Genomic DNA, 23,262 nt, shown 5'->3' on the forward strand with positions numbered 1-23,262 from the left:
TGAACGAGGCTTAAAAACGTCATTATTTCACGTAAACATAATAGCATCTTTAGGTTCTAGCCTGTGACAAACCACGCTATATTTTCGTGGCTTGACCTATTTCACCATATCGCTCGCCATACATTCCCATTGGTTGAGCCTACCTCTGCCGCAAAAAAATTAAATCATCTTTTGTCATACTGTAATATGTAATACAAATTAGTAATAAGTAATGAAAAACTTAAGAGGAAGCTACAAGCCAAAAACATGTATATTCTTGGTATACCTTATATCGTAGGTAATAGGCATTAAAATCGATTGACAAAAGGAGTCTAGAAACGTTCGATTTCAAGCAAAAAACTGGTTTTTATTTATTTTATAAATAATTTTAAATGAAAGCAAAAAAGTTAATCAAGTGAAACTGTCACAGATAATCTTAGCTATAATACTGTATTTTTTAAAAGTTGTCCCCTTTATGCGTTCATACATTTCTATTGCAAAAATATATTTTTTTAGTCGTTTGCATTTATATTTTTTATTGAGTAATTTATTTTTTTTATTTGTATTCTACTCAAGCGAAGCGATAGTAAAACCTTCAATTTATCTAAAGGATATATTTTGGTATTCATAATGTACACCAATTCCTTATAAAGATTAATCAAAATAGTGATTTGGCATTAAGTTTCGCCAGATTAACGAAAACTCTACTATTGATTAGCCTAAAATTTGCTTAATAATGGTTTAAAAATTTAAATTTGGCAAGTTTATCAATAATACTAATTTACTTAACGCTTAGATCAGTTTGTATGACTTGTTGCATAGCTTTTATCAAATGTAATTTTATTCTTATTTTTTATGTTTGAAAGTATTTGTCAAATTAAAATTATACTACCAACCATGTAAAAGCCCTCTGGGCGTTAAATAAATAAATAAATAAATTATTGATTAACTTGCCAAAAATTAAATTTGGCAAGTTAATCAATAATACTAATTTACTAAACGCTTAGATTTGCGCCTAAAGCTTTCATTGCAGGCAGATTTGAAGGGGAAACCGAGACATGTCGCGGTAGTAAAATGTCAACAATAAATATAGATAATTATAAATCGATAATGTCGTAAGATGGGAATCATGGATATTAGTAGATGACTTCATCACATTTAAAAAATGAATTTTCGATGTGTGTGGGTTCAGTTCAGGTTCATCATTCTATTATTACCGTTAATTATTATTATTACTCTTGTGCTTTAGGCGATATACGCTATAATGAAAATCATGATATTCCTCACGTAAGTTACTAAACATATATAGCATCTGGCTATGTGACGTCACGTCTGTATCCATAAAACAATGATATTATAACCTTTGAAACACATGTTGAACGAGATCTGCAAACCAGTTTTTGCAAATAAAAAAGCGCGGTCGTGACCTAATACATACTAACGAAAATATAAAAAAAAATATATTTCGAAGCATTTAAATTTTTAGAAGAATGTATTGCGACGCAGAAAGAAATAAGGGTCTATGTACTTCGTATCTAATAGATAAAAGTGCGATGTATTTAGTATCGATTTGTGTTGTTCCTGAACACAAACAAAAATACTCATTATTGAATAAACAATGAACGAAATTATGTCGTGCGAGATAAAGACAGTTCTAAAGATAGATGGTCAACAATACAACACCAATATTAATAATTATTACTCCGGTAATGCTTGTCTCACAATTATTAATGAATACATACGTTTGGAGTGTAGTTGCTGTAAAGAGAGGTAAAAAAATAATGTTGATTAGTGACAGCACGCAGAGAGAAATATATCATCGCACAACATAAAGAGGCTTAAACAGCTGAAGTTATCACAAGAAGATCATATCACACATTGCACTAATTGTTGTTATCACAAAACAGTAGCTTGTCTATTGTGCTACTTGGGTCACGAGAAAAAAATGATTAGTACTTTTCTAAATTGGCAAAACAAAAACTTTGATGATCTAAGTAGGATCATTACGTTGATTCTAAAAAAAGATTTTAATAATAATTCCAGTTTTCAACACGTTAAAAACCCAAATAATTAAAAGCCTCTAAACAAGCTTGGAAATACGCACGAATGTTTTAGCGTTTTTTTGTAATACTGGTTTCTTCAATGAATAAATATATATATGAATGACCATTTGAATGAATGCCTCAAAGATGGACGATTGGCGAATCAAAAAATACAATAAAAAAGAGGTTTTATTCCGAATTGGCAACTAACAATGTGGTTACATCACTATTCGAAACATTGGGAGTTGATATGAAGCAATAAATAAACGAAAACGATGGGGCTTTTGAGGATCCGTACAAAATGTATATTTGAAAGAGAAACAGGTTCAGAGATGGTTCTAGTGGCCTGACTGGGGAGGTTGGTAGCGAGTTAGTAGGTACACAATCGTCAAGGGGAAAGATAAGCGTAGCGACCAGACAAAGCAACAGTGTTTGTGTGCCGGCGGCTGGGCCCTTCACTCACCCTCGCTGGAGTAGCCCTTCAGGTTGGCGCACAGGTCGTCGTGCCCCCGCGGCCCTCCCAGCCCTGCAATACACATCACACCGTATCTCCCTGCGAACACCTTACCACACTACCGCTATCTTACCAAACCAACCCCCGGGAAGATCACTGTCCAAAGGATGACTTACAGATACCAAGTTCAATAATTAATTAAAATGTTAAAAAATAATTATTAAAAAAATATTACTGATTACATAGATTTTGATGTACTCCTAGATAAAAACACGATTTAAAAGAATCTTCTATCTCGGAGTCATCTGTTGAACATAAGCTTCCGTCTGGTAAATTTTCAAGAGTTAAACGGTAAAACATTAAGTACTACAATCATGTACAACCATACCATTTAGCGAAGGCTTTGTTTTTCGTTGGAATTTCAAAGACAAAGGAAATCTGTTTACAAGCATTCCATTAGAAATTTTGCTGATAAAAATACCATTAGGTAAATATTTAAAAAATACTCGCAGAATAAATTATTATAAATTTCCAAATGGTAGGCGGTTTAAAGTTGTGTACATATTATTTAGGCAACTAAAATCCAAATGGCACGTTAGCTAATGGTATATAATTAATCGCAATGTATTCTCTTGCGACATATATGACGAGTACACGATATCAAAGTGTAAGAATTAGTTGACTCGAAGTTCAATAACCGATTTCCTTGTTTTTTCAATAAAAATTTTCCATATACATTATGGGAAAATAAATAATTTTAATTAGTTAGAATGACATCTATTCAAAGCTACCAGTAAAACGGGGGAGTAAAGCCTCTTAAACCACGATTGTGGTCAATTTTATGGGAAAACTGAAAAGAGCTTAGTTAGATAGTTCCCAAAGCTTTAATTTATGCATTGTTGGTTAAACGCGTCACATTTTTCATTATTTGTTGTAAGGCAGAAGATAACAAGCTGCATACCACCAGGAGCCTTCAAATTACCAGATAATGGAAATTCCACTCGTTTTCTGTCAAAATTGTTTTTTTAAAATAATTGTTGATAAGAACACAAGGTATTTTTTAAATCCCTTTTCTCTTGTGCTATCATAGCCGTAAGGATATTTTCAAAAAAATATTTCTCTGAATATAACTAGCCATTTTAGGGAAACTACTTATAACAAGAACATATTATCTGGTAATATGGTATAATTTACAAACACATAATTTATAAGTTACTACGAAATAGAATCAGCTGGCACACTGCGAAAATTCAGTGTCGGCGATCAAGAAGTTAAATAAAAGGGAACGTGGCGTATTTTCACCAAGATTATTAAGGCTCAGTTGTCTCGCAGAAATTCAAATGAAACATTGTTATCAAATGATCACTCAGCGCCATTTGTTCCTTTGTCATTTTAAAGGTTCCCGCCGATTCTAGGTGCGTTTCAGCTCTCATCAAATAGTAATAAGCCGAAAAGCTTAACAACATGTTGGCCGTCCTCTTATGCTGACCACAATTCATTCAAAATCTGAAACGGATTTAGAAGGGAACCTTTCAACTGTCAAAACAACATAATGGCGATGAACGGTCTTTTGAAAGTTATAGTGTTAAACTAGTATGTGCGTGCTGTCTTCTGTAAAATTTTGTTATAAAAACAAATTGTTATAATCGTAGGTATATGTTTAAATACATTCAACATATGACTTGTTGAATAGTGTATAAAATCGAGTCGGCTACCTTTGCAGTAAAATAAGGATTTCAATAATCAATGAAAGAGTCAGCTAATTAATTATTTGGAAAAACCAGAATATAACAACATTGTATTGACGGGTTAATAAGATGAGTAAGTAATATTAATGTAATAACAATATTATTGTACTGTGCTGGTCGGGGATTTATTCGTTTTATTTTGGAGATCCTGACTAATACATATTATAAATGCGAAAGTGTCTTTGTCCTTTTTTCATGTCGCAGCGGAGCGAACCCTAGTTCCATGGGAGCGACCGATCGACGTGATTTTTTGCATAAGGCTAGTGGGATGACTGGGAAGTGACATAGATTACTCTTCAATCAGGAAAAACATTTTATTCTAGTGGCTAAATTCTCCGTACAGTAAATTCCACCCTTAACCATGCGAGCGAAGCCGCGAGTAAAAAGGCTAGCGCGAATTCAGAAAATTTCAGAATTGTATTTTATCGAATTGTACAACTGTTGTTGTTTTTATTAATGTTAAATAAAATATATAATAAGAAAACACGCCAATATCAGTACTAGCTAACCCGAAATTACGGTATTTATTTTATTAAAATGAATAACGGTTCCCAAGTAAATAGGTTCAAATTCAACCATGGAAGTCATGCGAAGGCAGTAAAATTGGTAAACAAGATAATTTATGCAAGGAATTATTTAAATGTTACAACTGCCTTTTGCTCGTCGTAAATCACGAAAGGAATCGCGTGAGACGTAAATTGCCAGTATCTTCTTGATATTATATTATATAGCAACAATAAACGAAGATAATATTAAAAAAATAAAATAAAAACCAGCAACAGCTCTGGTATGACACATTATAAAATATTAAGAGAGAAAGGATTTTAATAATCACATAATTTCATATCTCCTTCCAGTCCTCCATTCAATAATCCTCAAAACGTAATCGACTTTCGTCCTCTTCTCACGCGTCGTTTTTGAAAACGAAAAAGACTAAAAGAGAACATACTAGAATGACGTCACGTACGATTTCTCACTGTGACTAGTGTAGAACCGCTGGCCTATGGCAGGGGTTTGCAGTTGGCAGTTGCAGAGCCAAGTTGTCAAGGAAACGGGATAATAAAAATGTATCATAGAGCCTTGCGATGGAGGTAACACAACCGGTTCCCTAGTAACTTTTAAATCATCATTTTACGGGAATAAGCTCTGCATAAAATGAAGTGCTAGAAAAATGTGAAAAATATCTGAAAACTGTAGCTCTGTAAGAGCCGAGTTGGCAACACTGGTGTTATTCGAGTCAAAGTTCGTTGGGTGGCGTCACATCATAAGGCTGGTTGAGTGGAGGTTGAAATTGGAGTTGATGCCTGAAGAACGTTTAAGGACCGCACGCGGCTCTCTAGCCGCGGTACTGTGACCTCTAGCCAAGGCAAAGGATGTTTGTGATTTTTTAAAGATTGAAGGTGTTTTTAAGGATATTCCGGGATCTAATGCGACACTGCAAATACAGAAAATATTTCATACAAATACATATTGACTTTCGGAAAATTATTAATCTTTATAAGTGTACTAGTGGACCCCGCAATTCTTCGCTATTGTCAATGTCTTTCTCGGGTTTTTTCGACGTTTTCCACAATTTACTGTAAACCACAATGTTACTGTTAAAAACTACATTACATCGACTTTAATTCTACTCTGTATCTCATTCCGGTGCAGAGATATTGCGTTAAGTATTCCTCGGACGTACCCGACTACTTCTACCATTCAAACCACTCTCTTAACACTCAAGGCACTAATAACAACAAAATTTGAAATTTTCATCGATATCTGTCGACTACTTTTCGAGTTTTTCGAGCGCAAACATACGCAGGCTGTTACTAATATCGGATGTTTCTAGTTATCGGTGAATATTTTAGCGATTAGTCTTACCAATTCTCATTGGCACGACTGAGTATACGGGGATCTCCACTGGGAATTCCATTGCCATTACAGATAATACCTTCCTAAAGTAGTAACAGTTGGTAATGGGAAATCGAATAGAGAATCGTGACTGGTGATACTGGTTCAAAACACGACATCAGAAAAGGAACAACGCACATCGTCAAAGAACATGCCCCAATGGGCCGATAAAGGGGTGGAATCACTTAAAACGTAAGTCGATTTGAAATAATGCTATCCAAGAACTTATATAAGAAAATAGAGATGTCGGTGAGTCCCGTTGGTAGGACACCCGGCTAGCAGAAGGGCGGACGGAGTTCGAACACCACAGAAAACTTTCAATCACTTTTGTTGCGAATATAATATTTTAGTTTGAATCGGGAGGCAAAATAACACGTTGAGAATTCACGGAATGGTTAAAATAAGGTAACGAGCTAGGATAACAGTAAGATCATATAATAATTGCAATGCGCCATGCAGTAATTATTCCACCTCAAAGACTTGACGGGTTGTTTCACAGGATTTGAACAATTCATCAAATTTCAAAGTTGATTTTCAAGTTCTGTTTTATTTCAAGCCAATGATATCATAACAGAACTTGAAAATTAACGTTGAAATTTGATGAATTGTTCAAATTCTGTAAAACAACTCGACCTTGCTGAAAAAATTATCTAATTAACGGAGCATCAAAATCTCAAATATTGGTTGCAGAATCTACATGACGCAAAGGCACTTAGGCCATTCTTACACATAGACACTTGCAAGCTGTGTGACTGTGATGCAACCACAAGTCGCCTATTAACATGCCACTCTCAAAAGCTGGATTCGGTACACGGGGCTACCCAAATTATACTGAACTTGATAATTTTATCACGTGCAGCAGTAGAGTTAATACGATGTCAAGTATGGCTATAGTATACTATATTGAAGACAATATTGTGCGTCTTCGTTACAAACATAAAAAAAAACGATTTAAAAGAAGATGTTAACATTCGTCCCCGCCAAGGAACTACATGAGAATGATGTTGTATTTACATACACATAAATACTTTTCCACCACCAGACCGAATTTAACATTAAAATTATGCTCTGACACCATTTCTGTCAAAGTAGTAGATGTGTACTCAACTGGCGTTGCGTGCTACCAGCACTGTCAGTAGCGTGCAACTGACGTCAAACTCGTTGCCGAGGCGTCGCGTTGTGTACGAACACTAGCAAAATAGTATGGCGGATACTCATGAGCGACGCGTATGCTACGCGCACAAAACTCGAGTCGCTTGTAAGTATCTCTGTATACGAATGGCCTTACTAAAAAAATGCTTTACGGTCGACATGTTTAGGCGAATCAATTCAGAAGAGTAGAGATCAGGACATAGGTACCTATAATGCTACGAAAACGAACGAAGCAACTGCAAGCGGCGTTTCGCGCCATTTGCAGTTGCTTCGTTCCTTTCCCATGAGTTGTGGTTCAGCTCTGCAGTTCGGCTCGCTTATGTTTTAGTAGCATAACACCATCGACAAACAAAGTCACAACACAGATACCGTCTTTAGACTTCGAGAAACATTGATGTGTCTTATTTAGTCAATGTCGAGAAAGCATTATTTGACAAAGCCGACCTTCACATAAAGGGGCCTTACTAATAAACGCGTTTAAAATTTTACACAAAAATGTGTAAAAATTAACACTTGTTAATTAGTCAGGGCAAAAAGGCTAATTATCAAGAACAGCAGTAACAGCATAACTTTCACTCCAATGCAAACTCCTTTCCACGGTACCGGTCTTACATTCCTAAATTGGCTGCGCATAATCCAACCTCCTCTTCACCCCGAGGCCATAGTGTGTGCAGGGTATTACTTCTTTAATTGGTTGCGTTTTAAAGGACGACAACAGACATTTTTTATGTCAAACAGCTAGATTAACGTTATGTTACGTTACGTTATGTTGGCGGCTCCTAGGAGGAACTAACGGACGATTTGAATTTCAGATTTTTTCCTGGTAAAATAAAATAAATAATAACATAAAAGCTAGCGACGCCACCGAGTTATTAGCGTTTTACACTGTACGTGTACGTGTATTTCTGATTCAAATATGTTGCAAGACTACAACCATTTTTAAGCTGCACTTATGTTGCACTTACGTTTCACGACCTGAATACCCGAATTATTGAATAAACCACTATTCGATATCATTATTATAAATAATTATGATTACGATACACGTGTATTGTGAAAAGAGCATACGTACTTACACATAATAGACGGTAAATACTAAACATGAAAGTAGGCAATCTTCGGTAGGTACTTAATTGGCTTCAAATTACCTTCGTAATCTCTCTTATGCCTGTGACAGAGCACGCTATAAGCGAGCTATATTTTCATGGCTTGGCCTATTTCAACATATCGCTCGCCATACATTCCCATTGGTTTGTGTACGGAGATCGATATGCTGAAATAGGCCAACACATTATGCGTATAGCGTAATTTGTCGCCTACCTTACAGTAGTGAGTAGTGAGTATAAGGGTACGTATACATTTGCGAACCGAAACGCGAACCGTACCATGAATTACGGGAAAGGAGCGAATCGACTGCAAGCGGCGTTTCGCGCCATTTGCGGTTGCTTCGTTTATTTCCCATAAGTTCGGCTCGCAGATGTATACGTATAGCATATTATGATAATACATAACACGATCATTATTCTATATCTATAGCAATAAAGCTCAGTCACAGACACAGAAACACCGAATAGATAATACACACTAGAAATGCTCTCCGTGTAGATTGGAATACCAACCAATGTCGCCACTGACTTCGTAGTACCTTTTGATTCTGGACTATTTATTAGCACGTACTCTATCTCTCTTACACTGTATTGTATATCGCCATCCCATTTGATCGAAATAAAAAAAAACATAAAGATGATGAAACACAGTTCTGTATTTCAAATTTGAGCAAAGAATGGTCAGACTTTTGGATCACGATCCACGCTCACATCGCATGTCGTGTATTCTTCTTTACTCTAGTCTAAAGAAAGTAATTTATTTCAATTTGAATTTATTCAGCAAGAATAATAAGTCTAGCTTCACAGATTGATTGTAATAGACGGCATGTTTACTGATCTCTTGTCCTTATTAATTAAGTAATAGCATAAATTATGGTTTGTTCTATATTCTGAATGCTGGTGAGAACATGGCTCACGCCTGGCAAGCCAGACCACGTCACAAGCGGACTAATAATATTACCAACAAAGTCACGAGGATAATTAAAAGTAAGCAAGTTGGCAGGGATTCAATTTTTTGAAAATGTACCCGAAAAAAACAGGGAAAAATGAAAAACGTGGTGTTTGGGATGTGATAAACGTGTTTAAAAAAAATCGTAAACACGTTCTTCGTTTGATTGTCGTACGTGCTTTTTAAGAGCAACGTCTTGCGGGAAGAAGTTTACTTTATTCCTGAAGGAAGAATGATATTATAAGCGTGTGAAAAGGTGAGAGACGAATATAAGAGCATCCCAAACGAGAATTCGCGCACAACATTGAAGATGATTCCATTAGATGCCAAAAATACAGGTAACTGAAAACTGAATGCTTGATATGAAAAAAAAACATTTAGAGTGCTTATTTGCAGTCATATATGCTAAATTAATATAGGAGTAAAACGATACGCCTAATTAGAAATCTCAAGTCGGGGTAGTTTTAAAGCTATAAATATAAGCAATGTCCTTGGAGATGGATAGAAAAATCAAGGTGGAGTAATATTAAAATTTCCCATAATACTATATACCTCATCCAATCCTAGGGGCCGTTCAAGCATTACGTAAGCAGATTTATTACAATTATTTACCCCCTCTTCCCCCTTGTCACCAAAAGTAAGCAAAGCTCTTACCCCCCCCTCCCATGCTTACGTAAAAATTGGTACCTATATGCATTTTTCTGTTAGTGTATTCTGTTTTTTGAACGTATTAATTATTTGTGGGAATCCCCGAATATGTATTCGGTTTTCAAATATAGACAATGTGTGGGTTGCAAATGTAAAAAAAAATAACTACTGCTGAGCAGTGCTGACGTAATCACTATCTCGACCCCCCCACCCCCCATGTCATCAAAAATAAGCAAAGCAAAGACCCCCTGCCCCCCTATAGTGCTTACATAATACTTGAACGGCCCCCTATCCAAAATATGACAGTTTCATAAAAATATTTATAAATGTTAATGAAGAAAAACTTTCAATCCCTCAGAATCGGATTGCCAATTCTTGTCACTTGAAACTATTTATGATGATGATAAATCACCACTTTTTGCCCACATTCAAAAAATAGGGGTGATCCAGTCAGAGAGGTTGGAGAATAAACAGGTTAAGCAAGGTTGCCATAACAATTCAGTTAAAACCGATACTCTTTAAAGATTATTATTCGTTATTATCTTTGTTTGTTACTTCGTTCCACAGCGAGTTCGGAAAGGGGTGCTAAGTTTGGAAAATTATGATAAAACCAGACTACTCTAGGAGTATTAGGGTAGTATTAGGGTAGTATTAGGGTAATATTAGGGTAATATCAGCGTATTTCAGTCGAAACCCATGCAAAGGAAAGACGAATTAATATCGTAAATTTAAAATTTTTAATTGAGCAAAGTAATGAGCTCTGATATCAGCACCGCTAATCGTAAGTAGAAGCTGATTAATAATATTATCCTCACTGGGTAGGGGAGACCGGGGTTAGTTGACTATAGGCCTTAGTAGACTCAGCGGTGATAACTTGAACGGTTCTCAAGAAAGGGCGCTGTAAGTCCTTCCCATCATTTAAATAGCCGGTGCGGATTAGTATTTGTGTTCCTTTGGATCCTTACGCACGTGTCGGTTTATATAGTTCTGATTTTCGATATTTTGCTTTGGTGAGTAACTTTTTTATTGCAATTTATTTTATTATTGCTGTGCCCTAATTAATCAAGATCATATAAACATAAACTGGGTGCTAATTGTGCTTCTTTTATGAGTGAATAGCGATAGTTGTGTTTTTTGTGGGACTGGTCGTTTACTGGAAATAATGCTTTAAAATTAAAAATGGCGACTTGGGTTAGTCGACTCAGTGGCGTTGGGGTTAGTTGACTCGCTGAGTCAACTATTTAGTATTTGCATATTTACTTAATATTTTATTTTTGTAATCCATATAATTGTAAGTCGCTAGTATACGTATAATTTTAACAGAGAACTTTTCATTTCGATAGATATTCGCAATGAGAAAATACAAAAGAAAAACCGATAAGGGGAAAACTTGCGATACAAATAAAAAAAGAGAAGCAATCTGGAAAAACTAACAAAAAAAGAAATCCAACACTACTAAATTAACAATGGCTACCAAAACTTTGTTTACTGATGACGACGAGGATTCTGAAGATGAAACTTCATGCCTGATTTGCGATGAGCCCTACACATGTAATGTTCCTGGGGAAGAATGGGTGAGGTGTATGATCTGCCAATTATGGGCTCACAAAAAATGTGTATCTGGCAACGCTACCTACTACCAATGCATCAACTGTAATTCAGATGACGATATGTAATGTTTATAATGTGTAATAAATTTTCATGTGTAAATTTTGACTTTATTCTTTTTCAATTCGATATTGACTCATTTGAGTCAACTAACCCACTACTATGAGTCGAATAGCCCCACACCCGGGGTTTGTTGACTCAGTGGGAGGGTTTTTTTGTAAACATAATTGCTGACCTGTAGGTGGATGTTTTAACTTGTTTTATCAACTGATCACATAGTCAAATGTGTATGTTACATTATTGGATTAACAGTCCATGGTGACGAGCCTTCATTTTTTTTTTTAAATCACGAAGTGAAAAGTGGGTCAACTAGCCCCGGTCTCCCCTACTTGTATTTAAACGAGAGAAAAATTAATAGAATTGATAACAGTAACACATTTCGAAGTTGAAGAGGACTTCTGGCGGTGTTGATGAGGATCTCTAGAAAACATTACAGATCCCTCTTATATGTATTAATTACGGCGTAATTTCATAAAACAGCGAAATTGTTAAATATGCAAACAACGTAAATGACTTTTTTGATAAGATAAGGTACAGAACAAAGATAGAAAAATTGTAATTTTGAAGTTAGCGACCTTGGTAGCTAACAGATTATAAGCAATATTTACTTTTAAAATGCAGAATATTTTATAACGCACTCTAAATATGAGAGCTACGTGAGTAATTTTAAAAATATACATTATTATTATAGCTTTTACTGCTTTGTATTACGACGTTGTAATTGTAGTAATCTTATAAAGATTCCCTAATACGCCGCTGCAGCACTGGTATAGCTATACGTTGGGGAGGCCTTATACTCCTCGGGTTAAAGAATTTACTCATAATAATATTCATGCAAGATTTTTTAGACTGGCACCACTTTGTTCCAATCCTCAAAAACACGGTAATTTTCGCATATCGCATTTAGTTGCTAACTTCACGTTTCTTCAGATGACATTTGCGCTGTCATTGACCCGGTATCCTTTGAATTGCTTCGAAATTTGGCCAATTTTATTATATTATGTTTATATTTGCTTTGGGATATCGATATTTGGATTTAAAATATTCGTCTGATATTACCAATAAGTATTACTGTTTTTTTTACATTTTTATTGCGCGATCGATCGATATTTGTCAAATCAACTCGATTGTTAACAAAGCCCGCGATCTCCGTCTACGACAATAATACGTCCCCAATCCCGAGGGTCGGGCGGTTTAAAAATCTGTCGGCGACTAATACTGCGGTATTACGGCTGGTATACGCAGTACGCATGCGCGTGATTATGAGTAAAGTTTTCTACTAAGCTGTTCTTATCCCTCCGTATTATCTATTATGATTAAGACGGTAAAGGTTTAATCATTGTGCGCAGGAAAGCGGTAGTTAGTAGTTAGGTATATTTATACAGGACACCTGTGACTGTGAGCAATATTAGGTATGAACAGTGTCATACGTTATTTTATTATTCAAACGACAATCATTTGTATAATGCTGGTCGCTGGCATAGCTCTCTTGGCAAACACGCATTCTGTCTTAGAGAAATAATAACTAAATATTATTTATTATTTCAACTGTATTTTTAGAAAGGAATAAACACTCAAATGACAACTTCTAGAGTAGATGAAAAACTCTTGCGTCGTGTTATTAAGTGCCTTAAGAGAAAAATTACTGTGTAAAACATCGAGGTAATTTTTGATACCTAATATGGGTTATATAAAAACACTTTGCGAAATATTCCATTATCTTACCTGATAACAATTTGATAGCGACCTCAGAAATTGACCGTTGCTTATTTCCATCCTACTTGCGGCAAAGATAAATAATTATGGGATATAATACAGTAATAAAATATTAATTATTTTCAGAACAGGTTACACCTATGAGGTAGGTTATGTAAAGCATACAAGTAGTTATATAGAAAATTAATTACGGTACCTACTATTATTGTTGAGATTTTGTACGAAAACTGTAAAAATTATATTTCAATAACGCCGATTTATCGGTACTGGACTAAACTGGTTATTAGGGTGTATCGATTTTTAACTTTTTTTTTGTTTTCAAATTCCAAGTTGAGAAAAAGTTGCTACTAGGTACCACAACTTACCACAAAAAGTTTTGGATTTTTAAAAAAATGTTTAGGTCTCCCGCACAAGGCCTAAAGTTTTAATTTTTTTCAAAAAATATCCAATTTTTTTTAAATTAAAAAAATCAAATCGTAACTTTTGTGTTTATTCCAAGTAAAAAAACAGTATTATTAGGGCATAAAAATAAGTAAGAAACGATTTTTTTTTATAAAAAATGGATTTTTAGGTCTCCCGCACAAGCCCTAAAGTTTGTTAATTTTGATGAAATTTTGTAATTTAGTGTACATATATGAACCATGTTTTTTTTTTTAGTTTAAACCACCGGAATTAATTTTAATTTTCTTACAGAAGGCATAAAATGAGTTCAGAACACAAAAGTTACGATTTTATTTATTTTAATTTTTTATATTTTTTATATTTTTTGAAAAAAATTAAAACTTTAAGCCTTGTGCGGGAGACCTAAACATTTTTTTAAAAATCCAAAACTTTTTGTCGTAAGTTGTGGTACTTAGTAGCAACTTTTTCTCAACTTGGAATTTGAAAACAAAAAAAAAGTTAAAAATCGATACACCCTACTGGTTATGTGCTTGTTTCATTTTAAAAAGGTGGGTTTTTGTAACAGGCAGTGTTATAATAACAAACAATAAAATGCATAAATAGCTTTTAAATACTTATTTCATTTTGCCAGGATAGCCATTGATATAATATTACAATAAACGTATTCTCTTTCGCATGTTCACCGTCAAAAAAATCGAAACAATTTAAAACGATCCAAATACATTACATTTATTTGCAACGCTATTTGAAAGTTACGTCAATCAATGATAATAAAGAAAATAGACACCAGCAATTTATAGAGTACTATGGAAAGTTTGTAAATTAAGTGAATACCTTCATTTCCATGTATTTAAAAAAAAGGTTATTTACGACCTTGTGGCAAACAATAGGTGTCATGAAACGTTCTGCTCCAATAGTCCGTAAAGTTTGTAAATTGGTAATTGTAAAGCAGGTAGTTGTAAATGACGATAGATTGACCGTGTCTCCACCTATTACCAGGTAAGGCACCGCTTTTTTCGCGACATGACTCGTTAAATTAACCAAACAAAAGCCTTGTGAGATGCAAATTGAAAATCAAATATATCCGAATCGGAAAAAAAACGTGTCACTGAATTTTCCTCTTTCAGTAAATTGACACTGAAAGACGGACACGCAAATAACCTCCATTGTAGGACAAAAGAAAAGATCTTTAAGATACAATAACTACAGACACGAAAAAATGAATATTTAATCATTGACGAAGATAATATCAACAACTCTTGATGAAAATATGTCACACAGGAGCACACTTCGTAGCTCGGCTTGCGCCTATAATCGTTTCTGATCGACGGTGGCCGTTCAACAGATATTTAAACTAATATTTGCTCGACCTCACAACGCTTGTAAAAATGTCATGACTTTTCACTTTAGATTTGCAACGCGTCAAGTGGGTGCAAGTGACAGGTATAACGGGGCAGTGACTAGCGATAGGCGCAATTTAAATACGAAGATATCCGACAATTTCAAAAGTTATCACTAGGACCAGTGGCGGTTTTTTCTTTAAAGTGGGTTTGTGCGGTGAATCCCCATTAAAATGTGAGATTATGAGGACAAACTTGCATTATAATCATATTAGCACTTTATAAACAGCGCGCCATTAAAATTCTAAAATACGGTCAAAAAGCAACCCGATATTCCCATGTTGTACGTTAGAATCGCTGACGGAGAATTCTTATAACCTACACCAAAATAAGACGATCTTTGTGCGCCGCGATAGCGAATGTTTGATGCTAAGTGACCCCCAGAGCATGATTGGCCGAGCCGTCACCGCCCGCACCGGCAGCTGACCAAGAACCGCCACTAGCTAGGATACACAGATCTACGACAAATATCATGATCGCTGTAATCGTTTTTTTTATGAACTATCAAATCAGAAATCGATTTCGTAATCAAGATGTTTATTTGGACTGCTGAAATAATCGATCCTTTTGGAAGGAGTACCCATCTCTAAGACGTCCATCACTAGCAATGACGTAAAATCGAACGGCCGCTAATAAAGCGTAGTTGTGTTCGATCTGCCCCTGGCCGGAACAAAGTGCCGTTTTACGATACAATATGCAGTGGCCTTCGCCTTGACTCTGGAGAAAATGCCTTGGAACGAAGCTCGTACCTTATGAAGGATTTTATGTGAAAAACTCGCATCGCGTGAAGAACAGCTCAATAGAATGACTAATCTACTAGGGAATACCCACTTTACGCAGGGAGGTACATTCCTACGTGTCCTGTTGCCAATCAAATAGAAAGGTTTACCGTTCAACTGAGACAACTGTAATCTAAACAGGGCATTGTATTAATATATGCGATCACGCGGCTGCAATAAATAATGTTGCAATTCAATCTCACTGAATGGAATGAAATGTTTAAATTATTCATTAATGCGTTAAGAATGAGACGAATTTATTGATCAACCGTAATATCTGCTGCATTTGCAAACAAACAAAGGTTTATAGAACATTCAGACTCTTATGGTACGTGTATACATTTGCGAACTTAAACGCGAATCGAGCCACGAATTACGGGAAAGGAACGAAGCAACTGCAAGCGGCGTTTCGCGCCATTTGCGGTTGCTTCGTTCCTTTTCCGTAAGTTGAGGTTCAGTTCGGTAGTTCACTCGCGTATGTATACGTAGCATTACAACAACATCAAAGCTTAACATTGATTGACAGCTGATTAAACGAAAAATGGGACAGGCCCTCAAAATAATAAAGTCGGATTATTTTTACCAAAAAACTCAGTTTATTCATAATGATTTTATTATAAAATGTACGCGGATTATTTAAAAGCACCTGCTTCAATATTTACATCTGACAGAATGTACAATATACTAATGCCTTCATCGTAATATTTATTATACGTAGACAAAAAAATACAGGTACAATAAGGTAGTATATGCGCCAAAATAATCTAGAAATTGAATATTTCTTGGTTTTGATTTTTTTTTGTCAGAAATCCGCCAAGAAATATTATTCCGATCACTAATTTTAAATTTATTCATTAAGTAATTGTAGTTTTTAATACAGTTAAATTAGTTCAGTTATACGAGTAGCTCCGGCTGGTTTAAGTAAAAAAAAAAACATGCACTTGGATCATTGAGCTTTTTAAAACTTACGTACATTTTCTTTTGAGCGATCTCGGAGTTGCCATTTATGTACAACCTTTTAAATTAAATGATCACAGCGCCCTCAATTTTTATACACATGTTTTGAACGACTTTTAAATCATTTTTACATAAAATATAGTGTTGGTACCTACTTAATCATCACGTGGTGTAATCAGGGGACAGACGTTTAGAGTTAGAAAAGAGAAAACACGCACCTATCTAATGTAAATAATCATTTTTCACGTGCATAACAGGTTTTTTAATCAATGTGCAGCGATTTAAAGATAGAAGTCGTAGTAGGAAATAAAACAGCAGAGCATTTACTTAGCACGTATTGATAACACTGACGCCGCTGTACTTTACCTTTTAAATATCATATTTTCGTTTCGAGCACCTGGCATGTCGTAATATCACGTTAAAAATTTCGTCATATCTTTATTTTTCTCCGTATTTCTGACAACATTCAATGAATACAATGTGGGCCATACACATAATACATTGATAAGAATTCAATGATTAATAACAATATTGATAGTGCTATAATATTATCACATCGACCGCTCCAAAATTTATCGAGAAAGTGAAAAACCCAGTGGTTAAATAATTTACTAAAGAGACCTACCTTTTTATCTTTTCACGATTTGAAAAGTCAAAAGCCATAGATTTAAAAAATATAATAAACCCATCTTATGGACTGGTTGTTTCACAGAATTTGAACAATTAATCGAATTTTAAAGTTCTGTGAAGGTTCTATTCAAGTTATTTCAGTTTTGTGAAACAACTGGCCAATAATGATATAATAACAGAACTCGAATAGAGCCTTCACAGAACTTGAAAACCAGCTTTGAACTTTGATGAATTGTTCAAATTCTGTGAAATAACCATTCCTTAGGTTAGCAATATTACTAGGCGTTATTTAGTTAACTGGACAAGATTTTGAACGTTTAACCGTCATGTGTAAAAGAAATTGGTTTATTATTTATTATACATATAACAGCTAATGCGGAAAACTAATAATATTGATAAAATGGATAATTATTGGACAACCAGGCAGGCGCAACGACAGGAGGGAAGAAAAAGGTAATTGATGATCTGGTGTGAAGGATTAAAAGCCTCCTCCGCAAGAAGTGGAGGAAACTGGTCCATCAGAGCAACGAGGCGGTGTGGAGGTAAGTACAGGTAAATCATTTTTAAAGAGTCTCTTGTTTGTGTAATTTTTTTTTGTAACCTAAACTAACGGTAAATGAACAAAATAAAAAAATATACATTTATAAAAAGAACATTGTCGAATTTAAGCCTAAGTAATAAACATCTACTGTATATTTGGGCATCATCGATGTTATAAATTAGTAAAATCTTATTTGATACTTTCGACACTATCGGTGTACAAACACATTCAAACGCGTCCTCTTTAAAATGCTTTGCCTGTAACTAGCCGGCCCTGTGCAGGGGCAATTGGAGCAGTCCGCTCCGGGCGCCGACTTGCCAATGAGTCGAGACACGGATAATAAAGTAACACCTAAGGATTCTTAATAAATTAGCAATATTTTATATCAGTGTGTTTTCTCCATGTATTATTGCGCTCCAAATGGTAGATGTACAGCTGAATCCATTTAAGGCGAAGTTTAATGCTAAATCACTATTTTGATTAATCTTTATAACGAATTGGAAATACCAAAAAATATGCTTTAGATAAATTTAAGGCTTTCCTATCGTTTTGCTTGAAAAGAATACAAATAAAAAATAAATTACTCAATAAAAAATATATGTAAACTACTGAAAAAAATATTTTTTCAATGTATGAACCCGTAAAGGAAACAACTTCAAAAATACAGTAGGTATTACCGCTAAGATTATCTGTGATAGTTTCACTTGATACATTTTTTTGCTTTCTTATAAAATGATTTAGAAAAAAAAAAAAAAAAAACAGTTTGTGCTTGAAATCGAACGTTTCTAGAATCCGTTTGTCAATCGATTTTAATGCCTGTTACCTACAATATAAGGTATACCAAGAATATACACATTTTTGGCTTGTAGCTTCCTCCTAAAAGCAACCTAAGTCTCTCAGACCATTTAATGTGGTTGTCTTATTTCGGAGGCAGACTGGTTGATGGCTGTAATGCGATTTATTATGGTATCTCATAACATACACAGGAGACAGTTTAAACGAGGCCGGTTGATTACAATGACCGCCAAATTACGAGATTATACCAATGTAATATGTGCAAATTACATACGTCAAGATTACGAGCTAACGATTACACTGTCTTTACAACCCAGAGTGACGATAAGTTACTGTTATTTTTAATTTTTATTAGATTACAGCAGTTAAATAATATTATTATCATCACAGCGTTATCACCGCAAAGCGTACCTCCTATCACTGTGACATTAACTTAATTAGAATATCCGTGGATATACACAGTGTAGCCTCGAATTATGGGAACGGAACGAAGCAACCGTAAGAGGCTCGGCTCGCGTTTCGTTTCGCAAATGTATCCGTACCTTGATACAGTGTACAAGGCATAGACATTCAAATTAATAGACAAGACAATCGGGGAATAAACCAACTTGTCGGACAGTATACAGGCAACTCGCACTGCAACAGCACCATTCCGTCCTCGAAAATAATATCTGCTTAGGAATTAATAGTCTTTTTTTTTCAATGGTGCGCAAATTACGTATCCCAAAGCAGGTAAACAAAATTTCGGGATTGTTTCCAATTTTTTTTACACTATTTAGTTGGATACTTTTACAAGTGTGTTATAATTTACCCCCCTCACTTAATTTGAGCGTCGCTACGCCAGGTAATTCTTATTTTAAGAACGAATATTCAGATCCTGTAAAAAAGTCTCATCGCTGCAAACGATGATTGCCTCACTTTAGCGAACTTTATTTTTCTGCACATGGTCTGGTTATTTAAATGTGCACTCTTCGGTGGTCAATGTATGACTGATGTCATAGTTTATTCAAAGCGTTCTCGAATTCTCCTGGTGTCAAAAAAATGGTCACGAGGTTTTCCTCTAGCTGGTTTCGATTAGTAAATATGAAACCCATATTTCATGCTAGGCAAGTCTATTCATTTGGATGTCTATGGTGCCAGGCAAGGAGTGATATAAAATCGATCAAAATAAATAGTGTCAAAACCACAGACATAGGAATTAATAGACGAGAAGATAATGGCGAGGGGTAAAATCAACTGTTGAAGAACGAAGGGAGTGAAGCTGACTGATTCGTCAATAAATCAATCTGACAGTAAATAGGCATCTCGCATTATAATATCACCATTTACTTCTTAAAAGTAAAATCTGCTTTTGAATGAATACACATTTTTACATGGGAGCGCAAATTACTCGCCACGTTATGAACAAATTTGCGAAGTCCAAATTCGGCAAAACAATTCGGTTCTATTTTCAGAGTCGAATATTTCGTTTAAGTATTTAGTTAAGACACTTTTATAAATGTTGTAATTTACTTCCTAGCAACCAACCAGCTTTGTGTTTCGCGTCCAGACGTTTCTCGATGTGATAGTAACAACTGATTCATATTATACGATGTGAATATGCTTAAAATAAAGTAAAATAATGCTTATATATGGAATGTAATACGACAATTGGGTTTATTCTCTTTTTCACATCTATTTTTATAAGTTTTCATAGTACAAGTCAACATTTTGCCGTGTTATTTCGTAAAATGAACCGATGATGCCTCGACCATAGTTCGCACAAGAATGATGACGTCACGTTTTCTAAATTCACTTGAGGCCATACGCGAGCACAGCCGGCTCCAATGGAACCGGTATGGGGAGTGGGGAATAATACGCTTTTAATCACTTAGGGCAGGTCTACTAATAGTCATATGTCTATGTGTCAAAACATATTTTTTGTACAAAGTTAAGAATTACGTATTACACAAGAATCTCATAAATACACTTTACAACATTTACAACCATTTATCACTTCTGCTGACTAGATACTTTCACATTGAGTATTCATCGCGACGGGTGTCTTCGCAAAAAAAGACGAGAGTAAATGACCCCAAAAATAAAATATTAGCAAAATATTTGCCTAGCAAATATTTTGTAGATAACAAACATCGATAAAGGACTTATTAATATTCTTTTTTATTTAATATTAAATTATTATTTAATATTCGGTAACTTTTCATCGTACCCGAGCACGACGACAACAGGTCGCCAATTAACAAACAATAGTGCACGTCGACTAAATTAAGCACATTTTGGCTTAATTTAGTTGGCTATCTGCAATATAGTGCTCGGGAACCGACATTATCGACGAATGTCTGTTTTCGTTATTTATCGTTGTGCTTGTCCTCGGGCAGGAGTCGGCAAAATTCCAAATGAGAAGAGCCAAGTTCTCAAGGAAACGGGATAGCAAGCAATCCATGTATTCGGGTGGGTCCAAACGTTTGGGAGCAGTTGGGACTCTTGTGCGTATTTAAAAACCATCTCATAAAGCTGGTTGAGAGGTAGTGAAATTGGACGTCTGGAGAACCGCATACGCCTATGCAAAGAGCCGCATGCGGGTCACGAGCCACGATCTGCCAACCCCTGTCTTAGGGGCCCTGGGGAGCATTTCTATCAAAGTTCCATTATCATGTAAAAAATACACGCCTAACGGATTAAACTCAAATTACCGGTTATATCGCAAAGGGGGAATATACCATCACTAACAGCTGCTTGGTAATTCTTTTACCAAAATAACAATTTCTAAGTTATAAAGGTTTGACAAATAACAAGTCGATACTCATTTATTCAGTTCCAAGTATGGAACTTGAGAAGCGAACAATGAAAAAAATATTTAGTAGAGAACAATTATTGAGGTATATAGATTAGAGCTAACATTGGCGTTTGAAGCACGGGCCACAAACATCGGTTAATTGTCCGCTGTGAGATGCCATGGGTTTCAGGAAGTCTCCAGCGATAACTTCGAAATGCCGACATGCATGCTGAGATTATATTATTGTACAAGTCGTACTATAAAACGAGAGGGAAAGCAATTGTATAACCTTTCATCGGTAAATATGGTTAGTAGTCGTGGCTTTTTAATGTTACCCAAATGGAGTTACCTGCTACTCTGTTTACTTGAGTTCGTTCGCGGACGGAAGGATTCGGGCGACATCAACACTATCGATCGCCGCCAAATGCCCCTTCCTTACTTCCCCGCACGGGGCAATATTTTACACGGATTTTGCAAGGTATGTCGACTCTATTTATATAACTCAATGGAAATAATCGACAATCGCTCGTGTAAAAATGGTATTTTATATGCATATAGTTATTTTCCATCAATCATAGCAAGTTGATCAAACGTTTACGAGCACAATCAATCTGCCATTGAAGCGGAAACCAATATACCTACGACGGGATCGTAAATGCAGCAATTTGATGTTCATTTTAAATTGAATTTCAACAGTTGGGTAACATGATAAATCATGCCAACAACAACCAAATAAATTAGTTTACAAAAATTATGATGAAACCGCAAAAACTCTTAATCGGTGATCTCTGGTTTCACTTGAAACGGGCAAAAAAGTTACTGTGAGGATTTTCTAGACCAAAGCAACTTTTTACAGATGGCTACAGAATTTCCACCACAATCAAGATATTTGAAATTAAAACAGGTAAATACGGAACATTTGACTCACTCTTAATGCTACCATTTTCCACCCTCCTCGACTTTCCAGGACAACAAAACATCCCACAAAGATTAGCAATTAATTTATTGGACAATTTGTATAGCGCCGCTTTTGTGAGATATCACCTCAGGATCGCTTTACAGTTGATGCAGCTATTACAAAAAATATAAGTATTACAAAAATTAAGTTAAGTAAAATGAAGAACAGGAACAGGTGACACGAAGATAGAGACTCTGCAGTAAGAATCCTAGGTGGTGAAGATACTGGACCAGCTGCTGCAAAGAAAGGTTTACTCTCCGATGAGCCTTCGCCGCACAGAGTTTTGACGGCCGCGCGGAAAGAGCCGATGAGTCACAAGGCGGGCCGAATTAAGCGTCGTTCCGTGCAAGCCCATCTTGCCACGCTTACTACGCAGGAGTCGGTTTTACCTCCCAGGCGTGCCAAAAGACGATTCACATAAAAATACGCAATATGGCTTGTAGCGTATTGTGATTTCAAATCTCTGGCCGTACAGCTATTTATTTTTAGATCAAAGGCATGCACTCCCAGTTGATACACTTGGAAATCAGGGGGTCTGTATTGGCCGGGGTCGGTACCGGGCAACGGTGGGAGACGGTGTGGGGTAGGTTATGTCGCCCACCCTCAGGCGCCCTTGACCTGACCCCCCTGACCCTGCGCTGGTAACCCAACAAACCCGGGCCCTGC

The 23,262-nt window shown here is 35.7% G+C and overlaps 1 protein-coding gene across 4 annotated transcripts in view; it reads right to left on the bottom strand.

Moving 5' to 3' along the window:
- Ttd14 (TRPL translocation defect 14) overlaps positions 1–23,262 on the bottom strand; it is a 50,560-nt gene that overhangs the window by 21,594 nt on the left and 5,704 nt on the right. For 2 of the 4 annotated variants that reach the window (XR_016302538.1, XM_089634928.1), the window contains exon 5: positions 2,485–2,547. The exons of the other annotated variants lie outside the window; for them this stretch is intronic. Coding sequence is in view for 1 of the 2 variants with exons in the window: in XM_089634928.1 (XP_089491054.1) it covers positions 2,485–2,547 (63 nt within the window). In the remaining variant the exon portion in view is untranslated. The remainder of the gene's footprint in view (positions 1–2,484; positions 2,548–23,262) is intronic. 4 annotated transcript variants of the gene reach the window in all.

The sequence above is a fragment of the Hesperophylax consimilis genome, chromosome 8, assembly GCF_061612785.1.
Source record: "Hesperophylax consimilis isolate HC1 chromosome 8, BYU_Hcon_1.0, whole genome shotgun sequence".
NCBI lineage: Eukaryota > Metazoa > Arthropoda > Insecta > Trichoptera > Limnephilidae > Hesperophylax > Hesperophylax consimilis.